At 46.1% G+C, this 17,257-nt stretch overlaps 1 protein-coding gene across 4 annotated transcripts in view; it reads left to right on the forward strand.

Annotated features, from left to right (window-relative positions):
- The window catches only part of cep112 (centrosomal protein 112), a 141,614-nt gene that overhangs the window by 9,869 nt on the left and 114,488 nt on the right, over window positions 1-17,257 (forward strand). For all 4 annotated transcript variants that reach the window (XM_031569279.2, XM_031569294.2, XM_031569290.2 and 1 more), the window contains exons 5-7: window positions 3,099-3,180; window positions 4,534-4,611; window positions 8,964-9,011. In XM_031569279.2, coding sequence (XP_031425139.1) covers window positions 3,099-3,180; window positions 4,534-4,611; window positions 8,964-9,011 — 208 coding nt within the window. The remainder of the gene's footprint in view (window positions 1-3,098; window positions 3,181-4,533; window positions 4,612-8,963; window positions 9,012-17,257) is intronic.

The following is a 17,257-nucleotide window of genomic DNA, read 5'->3' on the forward strand; positions in this document are numbered from 1 at the left end:
AGTCATCCTTCTGCAGGCTTGTGTTTGCATGGTGTGTGTGTGTCAATGTGTTTTGTGTTCAGCACACTAATGATAGTTTTGACGGTAGTTTTACTTCACCCTAGTTGATTCTCACATTTCCGTATGGTACATGGCATATACCATACGCCAGCACGAGGCATACACCGGAAACTTTGCACAGCTAATTGTTTTTCCTAAGCAACATCCAATTACCAGAGCGTCTTTAAATCTTGGAAGGCACCAACACACCAAAATGTGTTTTCTCCTTTTGCTCTTGGAGATGGGCAATCCCTGTTCCCCAGTAGGCTGGCCCTCCTTTAATAGCGTTCCTTTGACTGGGATAAAAGCATTCCTCCCAACCCACTCAGTTTCAGTGCTCCAGGCCAACAATCACAGAATGCTCTGGGCCGCCTCTGTGTGTGAGTGGGACTGAGCGCGCTCCCTGCTCTCCTCTCCTCTCCTCTCCTCTCCTCTCCTCTCCTCTCCTCTCCTCTCCTCTCCTGGCCTGTCGTGGTGTGAAACACTAGGTGGTGTCTCTCTCTCTGTGCGCCACAGTGCGGACCACCGAGATGCTATTTGATACTCAGCACAGCCAAATTATTGGAATTTGTGGAATTGCAAGCCTAGGCTGAAGTGCACCGGAAAAGGCCATTTTGGAGCTTTTTTTTTTGGCATGAATGAGAAGTAGACTCAAATGTTGCTTGCATACTATCAAAGAATGATATTTAATTTTTTTTAAAGCCACTTCTATTCTAAATAGCACTGTTGATTTTATTCGATAGGAGATGCCCCGCTTATATGTATTCATTTTTGTCTGTCCCCTCTGTTGGGGGGAGTTCTAAATATGACCACCAGATGGAGTTCTTCTCATAGTTTGCTGGTGTGTGTTTAGAAGCGTTTGTGTGTTCTTCCCTGGAATTTTGGACCCTGTCTTCATCAAACCTTTATTTTCATCCACAGAGCAGACACTCATCCAGTATCAATAGTGATTAACATGTGTGTGTGTGTGTGTACGTGTATGTGTGTGTGTGTACGTGTGTGTGCATCTGCTTGCAAAGCTCATGTTGAAAAGCAGGCTACGTGCACACTCCCAGGTACCCATGTGCCTCTGAAGGACAAGCCCTAATTGTGTCTGACTGTTGTGACAGGTATTTTGTTAGCTTTGGCCATGGAGAAGGAGGTAGAGAGAACAGCTTGCGTCGATCACGCGGTTGCGGTATTGATCGATGATGATGTGTTTAGAGTGCGCGCCTAAGTATTTAAGTAAGACAACAAAACGCTCAGTCACAGTTCTTTTCCATAAAAGAAAATGGAAGTATTAGTATGGCCCATGTAGCAATGAATATTTCCCTTTTGCCTCTTAAAGATGGTATCGCAAAATCCCTCCTCATCATTTCTGTTTGTTTGCCATATGAACCGGACACGGTGCTTCTGAGCAGAGAAGAGACTGCCCTTTGACAGTCTAGGTATTGGATGCATAACTCCACTTGCTTCTTGAATATCTGCAAAATAGACACTTCATTTGTGCTGTTCGTGAAGACTTAACCTGTTCTGCTACGTGAAGGATGGATGAAATCCAAGAAGCATACCCTTACGGTTAAAGTCGTGCAGGTATGGGGATTTGGCAGTGCCAAGGCCTCAGGTGCTGGTATGGGAATTTGGCAGTGCAAAGTGTTTTGGGTGCAGGTGTGGGGGTTTTGGCTGTTTTGCACTCTTTCTGAAATGAGGTAGCTCCGAAACATGATATACTGAACGTGTGCTGCAGTCAAATGACCAAGGCCTGCGCTGCCTTTTGTTCAAGCAATTGGGAGGCTTTCATTTCAAGGTTGGTGGGAGCTTTGAAGTGTCTGCAAGAGCAGCAGTCCTGTGTTTGTGCTCTATGCTACCCCACTACCTCTCTGTGTGTTTGTCACCTATCCTGGAGTGCTCTCTGCTGCCTCACCACCTTTCTGGGTGGAGTGCATATTACCACCACCACCACCACCACCACCAACAACAGCAAAAATAAATAAATACATTTTTTCCAACAGTCTCCTTGATGGCTGATCTCATATTTGAGCTTGCACATTAAATCCTCTCAACAACACTGTCTAATAGTCACTAATAGGTGGATGGGATAGGCTGTAGGTGCCTCATTTGAGCGCCCTCTGCAGACTGAAGAGTGGTTGTGTGGTGTGGAGCTCCAGCCCCCCCCCCCCACTCTATCCTGAGGTGGTCTCTTCGCCCACTCCTCACGTCACATCTCCCAGCGCACACGTTTCCCCCTGCTGAGGATTATTTTAATTTGGCCAAATTAGCGTTAAGCATACGTAATTAGCTCAAGAACACATTCCCTAATTAGTCGCTGAAAACAAATTAGCCATGCCTGTCGGGAAAAGAGCCGCCACGGAGATGTCAGAGGAGTATTAGTGTCAAGTTCTCATCGGTGGCCGCACTGTGGCTGTCAGACGTGGGATTAACTTGTATTTCAAAGCGCTGGGAACAGGGAGAAGTTGTGTCTCTTAATTAGTGAGACTGAACACACTGAGTGAACTTGGCCAAGAAAGTAAGCGGCCTTTAGCACTGGCAAGCCTGAGACAGTGTGGGGTTTGACAGAATCAAGTGGCCCACTTGATTAGAGGAGACAGAAATCACTGTGCTCCAGCAGTCACAACCCAAAGCAACGTCCTGTTGCAACTAGTGATATGTGCTTAGTGTGTGGGTGTGTGTGTGTGTGTGTGTGTGTGTGTGTGTGTGTGTATGTGTGTGTGTGTCAGAGACCATAGAAGTTAGCTGAGAAGTGTCAAACAACATCAAAGCTCAGGCTGTGAAAGACACAAAGGGTTAAAAAGTCCTCTATATTTGTGCGGCGCGGGTTATGCAATCTATCAAATGCCCAGACGACATACCTTAAAGCAAGCCAGGGGTAATGGTGCTGGAACCTTCAGGTCTTTGTTTGTGTCGGCGTTCCCTTTGATGTGGGAGCTTTCAAAAATGTATGTCAGTGTTTTGGAAAAGAAAAAAAGAAAGCTGAGTATCTTATCTGCCAGCCACCATTGTGTGGGCCACCTGAAAGGGGATTCCTGACATTTCTGACGGCTCGGTGTTCCCCTCGACAGAAGGACGCTGGGATACGACAAGTCTCCTTCCAGGCCGCTGGCCTCCAGCCCTCTGAAGCACACGGGCCGAGACGACAGCACGGTGAGAACACAGAGCCCCCCCCGCCCTCCCCCATGGTGCATCAGTCATGTTCACACCCCACCTCTGTTCAGAAGGCCCATAGAAACATGGCAGTGTAGCACCTAGCTGATGAGTTTGTTGCTTTGCTTAAATATGCATTTACATTTACAAGTATGTCTTTACATTGCCTCATTATACTCTGTAGTTACGCCCGATAAAGATGGACTACCTTTGACTGTACATGAAGGTTTAGATTTATCACATTTGTACTGATACTGAAAGGCTAGCGAGGGCTATTCATCGCCATAGTAATGTGAAGATGGCCTGCTCACATCCCATCCCGTTGGCTGTCTCCTCTTCTTGGCCAGCGCTGTCAATATGTTTGTAGTTATATGGTTACTTAAGATGCTTTTGGCCTGTGAGACATGTATTGTCCTCAATGTGCTTCACCAAACTGTGAAGCGGAGAGATAAACCCCATCAGAAGCCGCGTAGGAAGCGTTCTGGGGGGGTCTGGGAGGCCCCGCAACAGAAGACGGCAAGGCCAGGAGAAAAACAACAAAGAGCGGAGCATGTGACACTCCTGTGGAATTCAACGCATGAAAAAGGGGCAGGCGGAAATGGTGTGGAACAGCCAAACATCTGGCACACAGCACGTGGAGAGAGAGGGGCCTCTTGCACAAGCGTGTGTGTGTGTGTGTGTGTGTGTGTGTGTGTGTGTGTGTGTGTGTGTGTGTGTGTGTGTGTGTGTGTGTGTGTGTGTGTGTGTGTGTGTGTGTGTGTGTGTGTGTGTGTGTGTGTGTGTGTGTGTGTGTGTGTCGGCACATACATGCCTCTGCGTATGTGTGTGTGTGCGCAGTCATGTCTGTGAGTGCATGTGCAAGTGTCCCTCTATGTAGTGGTGTGGTTGCACATATACAGCTCTGAAGACTTGAAATGCAGCAGCTAAAGTCTAAGAGACAAACCAGATGTGGAAATGCATAAAATACTAATTCAAACAGAAATTAACTCCTTTTGAAGCATTTCCAACGGACAGAAGTACTACATAGAAAGGTTTAAATGTATTTCATAAATTCCTCTTAAAGTGGAATATCCATTTACTATAGCCTATAATGTTGTTCTTTTTACTGCAGAATTATAGAAGTGACAGTCTGCCCAGAAAGCCCGTCCTACAGTTTTGACCATGAGCTGCTTGTCTGCTAGCCTGACCATGAGCTGCTGCCTGCTAGCCTCTGACCATGAGCTGCTTGTCTGCTAGCCTGACCATGAGCTGCTTGTCTGCTAGCCTCTGACCATGAGCTGCTGCCTGCTAGCCTCTGACCATGAGCTGCTTGTGTGCTACCCTCTGACCATGAGCTGCTCTTCTGCCCTGCAGGTGAATGGGCTGGGCCGAGCGGCTCTCTCCCCTGATGACAGTGACCTGGAGGCGCGTCTGAACAGCTGGAACCTCGGGGTAATGTTCCCTCTTCCTGCCTTAACTGCATGTGCCAACACACTGTAGGGCTAACCTTTGGGGCTAGCAGTGCCCATGTATGCTTTATCTACCTACAGCGAGAGCCTGTGTTCTACACAAGCAATGGTAAACAGTGCGTCTCGCTTGACATTACTAGGGCTGAGTAACTACATTTGAGTGAAAAATGACACTTGTCAAATCAAATCAAATCAAATCAAACTTTATTTGTACGGCGCATTTCATACAAGGAAGTAACACAATGCGCCTCACAGTAGGAAAGAAAAGGGGGGGGGGGGGGGGGGGTTACACTTGTATAAAACACACAGATTTTCAAGAGATAAATGAATAAAATAAAATAAACGTACTAACCGCACTGCCACCGTAAAGGACTACTCAGCACGGTCATCGTCAAACTAAGCTTACTTATCTGTGTCTCTTTACACTTGTAAAGAGACACAGATAAGTAAATAAATAAATAAATGTTACATTAATGTTAAATAAATACATTTTACAAGTTACAAAACACTTATAAAAAGACACAGATTTTGCCAGAGATAAATGAACAGGAAATTACGTACTAACCGCACTGGCACCATAAAGGACTGCTCAGCACAGTTATCGTCAAACTAAGAGACAGCTGCTGGGGGGGGGGGGGTACAAATACTTGAAAAGAGACAGAAATAAGTAAATAAATAAATGTTCCATAAATGTTAAATACATTTTACAGTGAGTGATAAGCGAGATCAAAGAGGTATGTCTTAAGTGCATGTTTAAAGGTTTCAACCGTTTCGGCCATTCTTAGGTATTCTGGCAGAGTGTTCCAAAGGTTGGGGGCATAGAAACTAAAAGCTGCTTCCCCATGTCTCTTTGTCCTGGCTTTTGGAACTGTTAGAAGTTCAGTGCCGGAGGACCTCAGGGATCTACTGGGTGTGTACCTTGAGAGCATGTCTGTTATATATTCAGGTGCATGACTATGGAGTGATTTATAGACTAGTAGGAGAACCTTGAAATCTATTCTAAAACTAACAAAACTAACTTGTCCTGTTGAACTGAGACAGGAAAGAGCAGTGATATCAAAGAGGCGGTTGACTGCTGGTAATCATTGACTTGTTTGACATCATAACAGCTGCCAATCCTAAAGTTCCTGCGGTCTGTGGTAGTGTCACTACCTCTACAGGCCTGGATCTCTGATCTCTGATCTCTGTAGTAGAGTCTGGTCTGGTCATCAAAGCACCATGAACACCATCTTTCTAAAAGCTGATCCTTACTTGAGCCTTTACTGGGAAACCTAGAAGACCTAGAGCCATATTGAACTACCTCTCTTTTTCTCTCTCTTTCCCTTCTTCTCTTTCCATTCTTGTGTCCTCTCTCTTTCTCCCTCTATCTCTCCCTCTCCCTCTCTCTCTCTCGCTCCCTTCTCTGGGATGTTCAGCCGCTCCATCTGCACAGAGAGGTGAGGTTCTGCACCTTCCCATGCTCCCCGTCATCTGATAAGAGTAAGCTGGGGCATCCTGGCATTAGCCCCACATCTTGTTTCTGTTCTCCCCCCCTGCCCCCTCTGTCTGTGGGGCACTGGGAGACAGACAGCCTGGGCTCGGAGAAAGAGAGAGAGAGCTTCTGGATGACAGTGCTCTCACCCCGAGGCTCATATTTCAGATGGAAACCATTCCGCTGGGGGCGCACATGCTCCTTTGGGTCAAAGTGCACCGTCTTGGAAACCAACTCCTTTTTCTGCTCCTCTCCTCTTCGAGCGCTCTGGTTTCACAGGACCCAGTCAAATGGAAACAATATGATCAATGTTTCGTCCACTTCTCTCTCTCTCCCTCTCTCTCTCTCTCTCTCTCTCTTACACACTCTCTTTCACTCATTTTCTCGCCAGGGCCTGTATTTTTTTAGGTCAAGCATTTTTGCAGAGCCTAGTAAGGTGATGTTTAGCACATATTACAATGGATCCTGTTGGCTATGGAGATGTTTGACCACATTACTCTGATGTTAGTGACATTGTTCATGCAAATGATTGGCAAAAAAGTGATTATGAAAATGGCTACTTTGAAAATACCACCTCACCTTTCCACTGATACAGAAGGTCTGATACACTGATACAGAACAGCCCTACGGAGCTGATTGATTTTCAACTCTGCTGATTGAACACAACCCCTACTGACGGGCAAGCCAGAATGTCTCCAAATTCTTTTCAACGGAGGACTTCCAGACTAGCCTGGATACCAGACCGAACTTAACCCGCCCACAAATTTTTTGGTTGGGAAGTTCGGTCTGCCATTACTCCATTGAGGAGAAATTATCTGCGGCTCGATATCGGCCGTACCAATCAAATTGTTAAGGCGGGCTTTATACGATGATGGACAGATGATCAACAGTAACGTAACCAACCACGTCACCAACACACGAGTTGAATTCGTTTTCAACAAACATGGCTGCCGCTGGAGAGCTGAAATGTATAGATTCGAGTCCATTTAGACATTGACAGTGCATTCATTTTGAAAGAGGAACAGAGAAACGCGATTAAGGCATTTGTCAATCGAAAAGATGTTTTTGCCTTCCTTCCTACGGGATCCGGTAAAAGTGTAATGTATCAGCTGCCCCTGGTCACATACTACGTTGTTCTGATTGGTTGTAGGTAACCAATTGAGCGAAGAGGCATTTTTTCTCCTGGTTCGGTTGAAACACGCCCCATAATCACAGCCCAATGGAGCGATATCAGACTCATATTCTGACTAGAATTATGAGTATGACATCGTCAGGCTACTTCCAGACTATATTTCAGCGAAAACTGAGATGAGATTTTGTCAAGTAAAATAAGTGTCTGTCAGTGTTCGTTTCTCTTGCTTGGTGGTCACCATCTTAAAACGATTTCTGAGTTGTGATAATCCATTTCTTAACACAGACCTTTAATTCTTAATTCTAGCCTTCCTGTGTACATGTGTAAGTCAGTAGCTCTTCTGTTCACATCCTCTCAGTTCAGTTCACATCCTCTCCCCACCATCTTCAGTTTGAGGACGGGTGACCATGCCCACCATCTTCAGTTTGAGGACGGGTGACCATGCCCACCCTCTTCAGTTTGAGGACGGGTGACCATGCCCACCCTCAGGGTCATGTGCATTGGGACATCAAGGGTCCACAGGATTGTCCCAGTTGGTTTGTTATCCATAGTTTGTGCTGTGCTTCAATTTGGGTTCTAACATCGTTCCAGATGAACAGAACCGATTCCTCCACACAAAGACACAGACACATCCATGTGTTCTATGGTGCTGTCTGTGTGCTTGCTGGTCTAGCCATGACAAGGTGAATGACATGGGTGAACTGTGGCCTGGCAGACCGTTTTAGTCTCCCGCCTTTGCCAGGAGACCCAACTCACAGGGTGGCACAGTGGAGGAGAAAGCTGAAGTGGCGCTGTGGGCAAGAGCCGGGTGTGTTCACGTCTGTGAATGTGCCCCCGTGTGCGGGAATACCACCCTCCACCCTCCACCGGCCACCAGACCACAACACATACAGCGCACACATGCTGTGTGGAGGGGAAGCAGCGGCTGGGTCTCTCTCTCTCTCTCTCTCTCTCTCTCCCACAGAGTGCCCTGAAGATGACGAGAGAGGAGGCAGGAGGTAGAGGTAGTGATGTACCAGTAAATGAAGGATAGACTGACTGATGCCATTTTAAACCCCCACAAGTTGTATTTGTTTATATGGTAAAAATGAAGGCATCAGGCTTTTATTGCTAATCCATGTCTTTAGTAAAAGGATTTTCCATATATATCTGTCCAGCGTGACCATGTAGTCCACCAAATTAGAAGACCGTTTACACACCTCTTCTTTCAAGTCCTTTTTTGAAGCCCAATGTAATCAAAGGGGACAGACCTCTGGCTGCCTGAAGGAAGCCGCTGTATACATGTGCCCTGCCCAGCCCACAGACGCACCGGATTGCTTACAGATTATGGGTTTTGTTGACAAAAAGCAAACTCCAGAAAAAAGAGAGAAAGGGAGAGAGAGCAAGAGCTTAGGAGAAATGAAGTAGGAAGAAAGAGAAAGAGAAGAGAACGGAAATGGCTTGGCTGCACACACAATGCCTTGAAGTGGCCTGAGGTAGTCTTCCTCTCTGTAAACAACTCCAGGAGTTTAGGAACAGAGTGCCCGTTTTAAGCAGGGAGCGTTTGATGTTCCCCTTACATTGTTTATGTCAAACAGACTGGAGGTTGGCGGGGTGTTGACGTTGACGGGGTGGGGGTGGGAGGACTGATGGGGGCTTGTGCCAAGTGAGGAGGAGGAGGAGGAGTGGAGGAGGGAGCTCGTTTGCATTGTTTTATTCATCTGCATCTTTTCTTCTTTTTTTTTTTAAACAGATTGAAAACCCCAGGTACTTGCGTGAGAAACCCATCCCCCTGTCTCCGGTAAGTGTCAAGGCTCTCCCATCTGCCCCTCATGAACTGAGGAAGATGATGAAGAGGAGGATGAGGAAGAGGAGAGAACAGGAGAGTGTTTGCCTCATCTTCACTCTCTCTCTCTCTCTTCCCTGTTCTCCTCCTCTGTGTACGATGTCTGTGTCTTTGTTTTTAACTCCATCATTTACATCCATTCATCAGAAACTGAATCAAGACAAGTATGGATTGTCCCCAGTACTGATCATTAACAATTATGCTTTTTCCAAACTTGACTAATAGTCTGTTTTTGTAATCTACGTGATTTGACACGGACAGAGACAGTGTTTGCATTAGTGCCAATTCAAGATCCCTCTGAAGTATTCTATCTCTTCTCCACTGTAAACACATAGATGAGAAAAGAGCTCTGTTCTGGCGAGTTCAAAGGTCCCTATCACAGCATCGCATTCTTTTTTCCCCCTCCTCTTTTAGATATTTATTTTTGGGCTTTGGAAAAACAAAAAAAACACTCCAATCCCAAAGGGCACTTCTGGAGGGAAGAGAAGTGGATAGAGAAAGAAAGAAAGAGAATAATAATAATAGTCATTTCAATGCTTTTCCGTATGTGGGCTTAAGCTGAAAATCCCGTTCATGGGCTCCATGGCTCCGTTTGATGTCCCCCCCCCCCCCCTTGTACTGTTAAATAGAAAACTGAGTCTGAGCCGCCTTTAATAACCATCGGCCTCCCGCTTCCCTTTGGGCAGTCACTCAGAGCCACTCTGAAAGAGGTCCACAGCTCTTTGACCTGCAGAGAGTGGCTATGGTTTGCTGTGCCTTATAAACTCAGTTGTGGCACACAAGTTGGGATCGCGTCACATAAGGTGTCAGCTTGTTTCAGAGTATTTTTATTATTCGTGCAGCTTCTGCTGACTAGGGTTGGGTACCGAGAACCGGTACCAATATTGAACCGGTTCCAATACAACCGGTACCTACCCCGGACCGAAATGCAACGCAGATTTCGGTGGTTCATTTCGGTGCCTGAGCCAATTGAACACGGTCGCTAGGCAGATTCCGTGGGGCACATGTAAAACTGCCCCAGCTCCCAATGTAAACTTTTTCCTGTGTCGCTCACGCTCATTGGTGTTTTCATAGCAACAGTCTTATGACGGTGAAGAGCAGGCAGCATTTCACAGAGCAAGCACAAACAGAACTAGCCATCAACCTTTTAACAGAGAAAATACCGAAAGGTAAACGGTCAAAAGTGTGGCTGTACACACAAACAGATTAAAACATCGCGACGTGCAGCAAATGCAACAAAACAATTGCGTGAAAAGAGGGGAGAGAAGGCAAGAGTCAACGGCAGATCAGCAATCAAAGACTGAAAAATAAACCGAGATGACAGCTAAACTTAACCAACTGTAGTCTCTTAAAGGGGTAGTACACATTTTCTCGTACTCAGTGTGTTCAAGTAACAAGATTAACTATAAACAAGATAGAAAAGATAGGTATAAACAAAATCATAAAATGGTGAAATTTCATGAAATAAATGCAAACAAAATAATACATTTTTGACTGCAAAGGCAAATATGCTCATATTTTTGCAAAAAAAGTTTGAAGCTGTTTTTTTATTTATTTTTATTTATTTAAGTGTACTATAAACTGTTGTATACAGTTAATATAATGTTCATAGTTTGAAGTTAAAAAGTTTGAAGCTGTAGTTGGAAGCCAAGTGTTTTGTGTATTTATATTTATAATATACTTTTAACAGTTAATATATTGTTAAATTTGATGAAAAAAAATAGCCTTGGCAAAAAAAAAAAGCCTTTCTTTAATGTCGTCAATCGTCGCTTTGTGCTTTAAAAAAAAAAAAAAAAGTATCGGTTTAGGCACCGTTTAGGCACCGGTATCGTTTTAAAAGTATCGGTTTAGCACCGGTATTGGAAAAAACCCAAACAATACCGGTGCCTACTGCTGACACAGAGTTGTAAAATACAATGTTTACAGTTATTGAGACTAATTCGCCCTCAGCAGGTTCTCTTTGAACAAAGCTTGAAATTCCTGGAATTTGGAAGAGAAGGTTGTGGAAGAGAATTGTTTCTGTCCTCTGTCCTCTGTCCATTTGAGCATCGTCTCAATGCTTGTGGCTGGAAGCAGGTTGGAGAGACGCTGCTGCCTCGTCCTCATCCTGCCCTTGTCACTTTTTCAGAGGCAAAAGTGGGTGGTGACGTGAAAGAGCCCATTTGGAGGGGGTCGCCCCTTGGAGCACCAGTGTGCCGTGGAGAGGAGAGTGATTGCATATAAGCCCCCTCCACATCCATTTCTACTCTGAAATCAGCCAGAGAAATACCACCCCACACCCCCCATCTCCAACCTCTCTTTCCCCTCTCCCTGGCCGCTGAAGAGACTGAAGTAGCGCTGCTTTCATGAGGGGAAATGGTGCGTGACTTGGCTCCTTTAACTGCTCGTGAGGGTTGGTGGGGGGTGGGGTGGGAGAAGAAGTACTCGGTACTGTTTCCTCTCGTCCATCTAAAGACAGATTTATTTCACTTCGGCGTGACTGTTGTACATTTTATTCTTTCTCTTTGCCCAGTGTGTTCGCCAAGACAATCTGGAATGCCAACTTTCTCTCTCATTTAGTCTCTTAACAGTTTGTCTCTCTTCTGCTCTCCTCTTTTGTGTGGCTTCCCACAGTTGAAGTTGTGTGTATGAAGGCCCCCCATAAACACACGTCATTGGATGAACTGATCCAATGCCATGATTCTGTTTCATGTTTATCAGATTTGTTTGGTTGATACTAGGGTTGGGCGATATGACAGTATATACCGCGCAACGGTAGAAATGTGTCTACCGGTAGAGATTTGACAATACCGTTTCAACCGCGGGAGACTCTTATTTTGAAATATTTTTCACACAGTAGTTGTATGTTGCCGCCGAACTATACATTATCCCGCTTATTATACGGTTACTTGCCAAAACGATAGAAGACATTCCTCCAAAATACCTCTTTAATGATTTTGTTGCCGTTTCGTGATTTCCGCCTTGAAAAAATAGTTCTTCAGGCAAATAGAACTTTAAAGTTCCAGGTGTTGCGTAGCAACAGATTACTTGCTGACTTAAAGTTACAATGACTTTTCGTTACGTTAAATGACCGGACTACTTGCGGAATGATATGAAAGATGTGAATTGCCGATGAATTGATGATGATGCCGTAGAGACTGTCTGAGATATCGATAGAGTTGCTTCAGCTGAGTTGATCCTTTATATCGCTGAATAAGCACGGTGTTGGGGTACTCCCCAATGGAGGGGTCCTTTGTATCGCTGAATAAGCACAGTGTTGGGGTAGTCCCCAATGGAGGGGTCCTTTGTATCGCTGAATAAGCACAGTGTTGGGGTAGTCCCCAATGAAGGGGTCCTTTGTATGGAGGATTGAGCACGGTGTTGGGGTACTCCCCAATGGAGGGGTCCTTTGTATCGCTGAATAAGCACAGTGTTGGGGTAGTCCCCAATGGAGGGGTCCTTTGTATCGCTGAATAAGCACGGTGTTGGGGTAGTCCCCAATGAAGCGGTTTTTCTCCTGATAAACCTAGAGGGAGATGGGTTAGCTTGGCTCCACAGAAAGAGGGGGTTATGTTGGTTTTCTCTTTTGTTTTAAGCCAGCTAATCACCTGTAGCCTAGTTTTTGTCCTTTTGAGTACACCTTAGGTTTAACAAGCTGGGAGAGTAGCCTGGTGCGTAACATTATGAAAATCCATTGTGTCCCAGACCTTGTGCTGTCGTGCTGTGTTCCAGACCTTATGCTGCCGTGCTGTGTCCCAGACCTATGTGATCTTCGCACTTTGGGCTGTACAGTTTACCTCTGGGTGTGGTAACATTATACTCGACTGTTGGTTTACACCACCTCTGGATTAGCTCTACTGCATCACTGCCTCAAGCATCTGGACCAACGGTTTGAGATCTATGCAAGTGTGGTAGGCTGTGAGAGAGGTTTTGATGGCCATTTTGTTCCTGGTGTGTGAGTGTGTGTGTGTGCGTGTGTGTGCGCGCTGACCAAATCTCGATTCCACTTATTTGAATTAGCACAGTATTATTCTTTGCAGTCTGAAAGCCTGTGGAAATGCTCCAGGGATAGATTGGGGTTGATCCTGCGTCTGCTGAGGCCTTCCACTCTCTCATGTTTCCCCCAGCCCTCCGTCTCCCTCCAGCTCGCTCCAGCTCAGATGCTAGACACATCTCAAACAAACTCTGGGCCGGAGAGAACCCTGAGGAGCCCCAGGGCTGAAAGCTGACAGGTGTGCCTGGGACCCGAGCGTGACCTCACTTCCTCTAGCCCAAAGCCTTTGGGGAAATGACAGCATATTCTGTCGATGTTAACCATATGAACCTTAAGCCCTGGGAAGATTCATCGGACGCAGACTCACGCACAACGCCTTACGTATCCGCCACATCTGAGCTACTGACTAAACTGATAAGAATGCTGGCCTTCAATTTGCCGTGAAATGTGTTTTTCAGTTGTCGTGGTTTGGGAATTCTGTAGGAGCTGTTGTGCCCCACTAGTACTTCCAAGAATTGGTGAATCACATTTGTGAACTTTTTACCCTGCAGTATTGAACCTCTCATTTTGTTTCATTCAATGCCATTCATTTAGCACCGGTTTCATGCTAATGAGTCCAGTCTAAATCTGTCCCAAAGAGTTTATTAAACACGTTTTAAGATTTTTAGATGGCATTATTGTTTTCTCATGGGACTTATTTTACATTGATCCATGGGTAACATTAAAAACATGTCTGCAAAACCACAATACTGGACGACATTTGTTGTTGGACTCAGATCTCACCAGAGTTAATAACTGCTGCTTGCATCATTCATGGGTGGTGAAGTAGGCTTGACTGTGTGTGTGTGTGTGTGTGTGTGTGTGTGTGTGTGTGTGTGTGTGTGTGTGTGTGTGTGTGTGTGAGAGTGTGAGAGAGAGAGACAGTGTGAGCCCTAAAGAGGACATTTTCCGTCCATAGGAAGTCCTCGGGGGGCTGTTTGTGTCCGAGCACTGTGATCGCGGGTCTCTCTCAAGGTCCTCTGTGGGTGCTTGTGAGGTCCCCGGCCTGGCTGAAGATGGACGGCGTGCTGGAACATAACGACGCAGTGCTGGGCTTCACAGACACGCTGTTCCCTCGGGGCCAGTTCTTCCCTCAGCCTCCAGCTTAGCCAGCTCTGTCTAATTGTTGGACTGCGCTAAAAGCAGAACAGAGTAGCTTTTGAAGGGATTGGGCAAACACGTACTTCTGAGACCTTTTCCTCTCTAATGGGGCGTTCTCTTTCAATTGCCAGCGGGTTGTGTTTTTTTTTTTTTTTTTTCTTTCCTTAAGGCAACAAGAACTGTAGCAATGCTCAGATCGGGGCTCTGTTCTTGGGAACTGATTCTCGTAAACATTCAGACACGACACATTAAAATACATCAAGTTATTTTAAAAACGGTACTCTGACAAACATCCCGAAAACTGAAGCCTACTGAAAAATAAGAATAATGACTCAGTCTCCAGTCATCTTGGACTTTCATAATAGATGCACCCACATATGCCTATTTATATGTCTCCTTATTTGAAGGAAGAGCTCTAAGTACCTTTACATTTCAGATATGATAAGATTGTAGGCTGTACACCACTGTAAGAAGGCATTTCTCTATGTGGCAGAGCTTGCCCATAGCTGATTCAGTCTTCCTTCTCTCCTGTCCTCAACACCCACCCCACCCTTATCACAGTACGTCCCTTTCACTCTGGAGACCACTGACTGGTCGCTCTTGCTTTCTTTAAAAATAAATATACATACAGTATATGTGCATTCTTTTCAGATTTGATGGCAGATGTGTGTGCCACACAATGGGAGCTGTAAGCATCTGAAGAACTAAGTGACAAGGAGATGCAGCGACTCATTATGCATGCAAATCATTTATCACAGTGACTGAACATGAAAGTTTGGTTGAACAGGCTCTTAATTAATTGGACAATAAATCCGTGAGGCATGTGTACGTCCCTGAGAAAGGCACCTTGTTGTTGCCAGACAGCAGACACAGTAGTGTCAGGGCACAAATCCGACGCTTCTCCGGAGAACAAAAAAGTAAGGCTGATTAAACCAGGCGTCACAACCTGGAAATTGAGCTTTTCTCTCCTCTTCCTTCAATGCCTTTGGAAAAGAACACAAAAAGTTTCAATGCCGAGTTTGAAAAACTTTTTTTTGTTCCTTGTATATTTATTTTGCCGTTGCTCCTTGAAGAGTGTCTCAGAAGAAGAGTGACACGGCGCTTTTGCATCTGCCTGTCTGTCTGTCTGTCTGTATGACTGTCTGTCTGTCTGTCTGTCTGTCTGTATGACTGTCTGTCTGTCTGTCTGTCTGTCTGACTGACTGACTGACTGTCTGTCTGTCTGACTGTCTGTCTGACTGACTTCACAGCTTCAGTCGAGCACAGCCCCTACTGCTGCTCTCCTGTGGTCTGTGTGTGTGTGTGTGTGTGTGTGTGTGTGTGTGTGTGTGTGTGTGTGTGTGTGTGTGTGTGTGTGTGTGTGTGTGTGTGTGTGTGTGTGTGTGTGTGTGTGTGTGTGTGTGTGTGTGTGTGTGTGGTTAAAGCTGATAAAAGCAGGCTAGCACCAGCCCCTGAAAGGGTCAGATAACTACAAGGAAGTAGCTGTTCTTTAGCGGGCCTCAGGCAGCTGGCAGTAGTTTGAAGTGTGTGGACTGAGGCCTTCACAGGGAAATGGAGATGGTAAGTAAGGTTATTAGACATGTACTATGTGATCCGCTGAACATCATTTTGGAGAGAAACGGAAGCTTTTCATCCCACTGAGGCTCTTTGTAGATTCCCTCAGTGTGGAGACGTGTTGTGTTCAGTACCAAAGGTTTCTCTTCAGGATAATACTTGCATTTCTAATCTAAATACTTTATCTTTGAAAACCTTAATGAACATGTCACCCATGCAAGCTAACAGACTCTCACACAAACACAGAAGAGCACATCCACTCACAGTAGCAATAGCAGTACTGTGGCAGGTAAAGAGCAACACCTCAACTCCTCAGGCCATGAACAGATTTGTTTTTTGTTATTTTAATGGGGTGCTTTTCCATGGTGATGGGTCTGTTACCATCACCAAACAAACTGCCTCTCCCCTCCTCTCCTCTCTCCTCTCCTCTCCTCTCGCCTCCTCTCCTCTCCTCTCCTCTCCTCTCCTCTCCCCTCCTCTCCTGTCCTCTCCTCTCCTCTCCTTCCTCCTTCTCCTCCTCTAAAAACAGCCCTGCGGATCTTCTGAGTGGGCTCAGGTGAGCAGCAAGAGTCAGCGGCTCCGTAATCGACAGCCTCGAGCGTGTGACTCAGCGGACTTCACCCACCACACACACACACATACCACACACACGCACACATATCACACATACACACACACATACATACCACACACACATACCACACACACACACACACATACCACACACACACACACACACACACACACACACTCACACACATTAGCTGTTAGCATCCACACATGGCTCTCCAGAGCAGTAAGTGACCTCACCACTCAAACAGCAGTCTTGCCTCTGTCCCACACCCATGAGCAACAACATCAGCACGCCCATCCTCATCCTCTTCATCCTTTCCCCGTCATAACATCCTTAATGGGCTAACCTGGGGTCTCATCCTCTTCATACTTTCCCCCGTCATAACATCCTTAATGGGCTAACCTGGGGTCACATCCTCAGAGAGGGGTAACCTGGGCCAACTGCGGCTGTCTTGTGGCTATTCTGCTCTGACTCGCAGATGTGAGTCACCAAGATGATAAGAGTTGCCAGCGCTCTCTTGGGACTGTGTGTGTGTGTGTGTGTGTGTGTGTGTGTGTGTTTCTGTTGCCCTCTCCCCTCTAGCCCAGGTGATTTTCCTTTCCCCCACATCATGGAGATAGGGGAGAGGGATGTGGCGGCTCTCCCTGGGGTAGTGTGGTACAGCGCCCTCTGTAGGTGGCGTAGGGCACTTCTGGGGTTGGCACAGACTCCTGGGAAGAGGATAGGGAGGGTGGGTGTGGCTGGTGATGTGTGGGCGTAGACATGTGTGTGGTGGCAGAGCCAGATCAAACACACACCCATCACACGAGGAGCCAGGGGCGGGGCATAGTATGACTGACAGCTGCTGTGACAGGGAAGAAGAAGAGGGGGAGGGGCTGAGATATTCAGCTATTAAACAAGCACTGAACTGCTAATGCTGGAAATATCTGTCTGGAACAGAAAATATCCCTGCGGAATGTG

The sequence above is a fragment of the Clupea harengus genome, chromosome 1, assembly GCF_900700415.2.
Source record: "Clupea harengus chromosome 1, Ch_v2.0.2, whole genome shotgun sequence".
NCBI classification, from domain to species: domain Eukaryota; kingdom Metazoa; phylum Chordata; class Actinopteri; order Clupeiformes; family Clupeidae; genus Clupea; species Clupea harengus.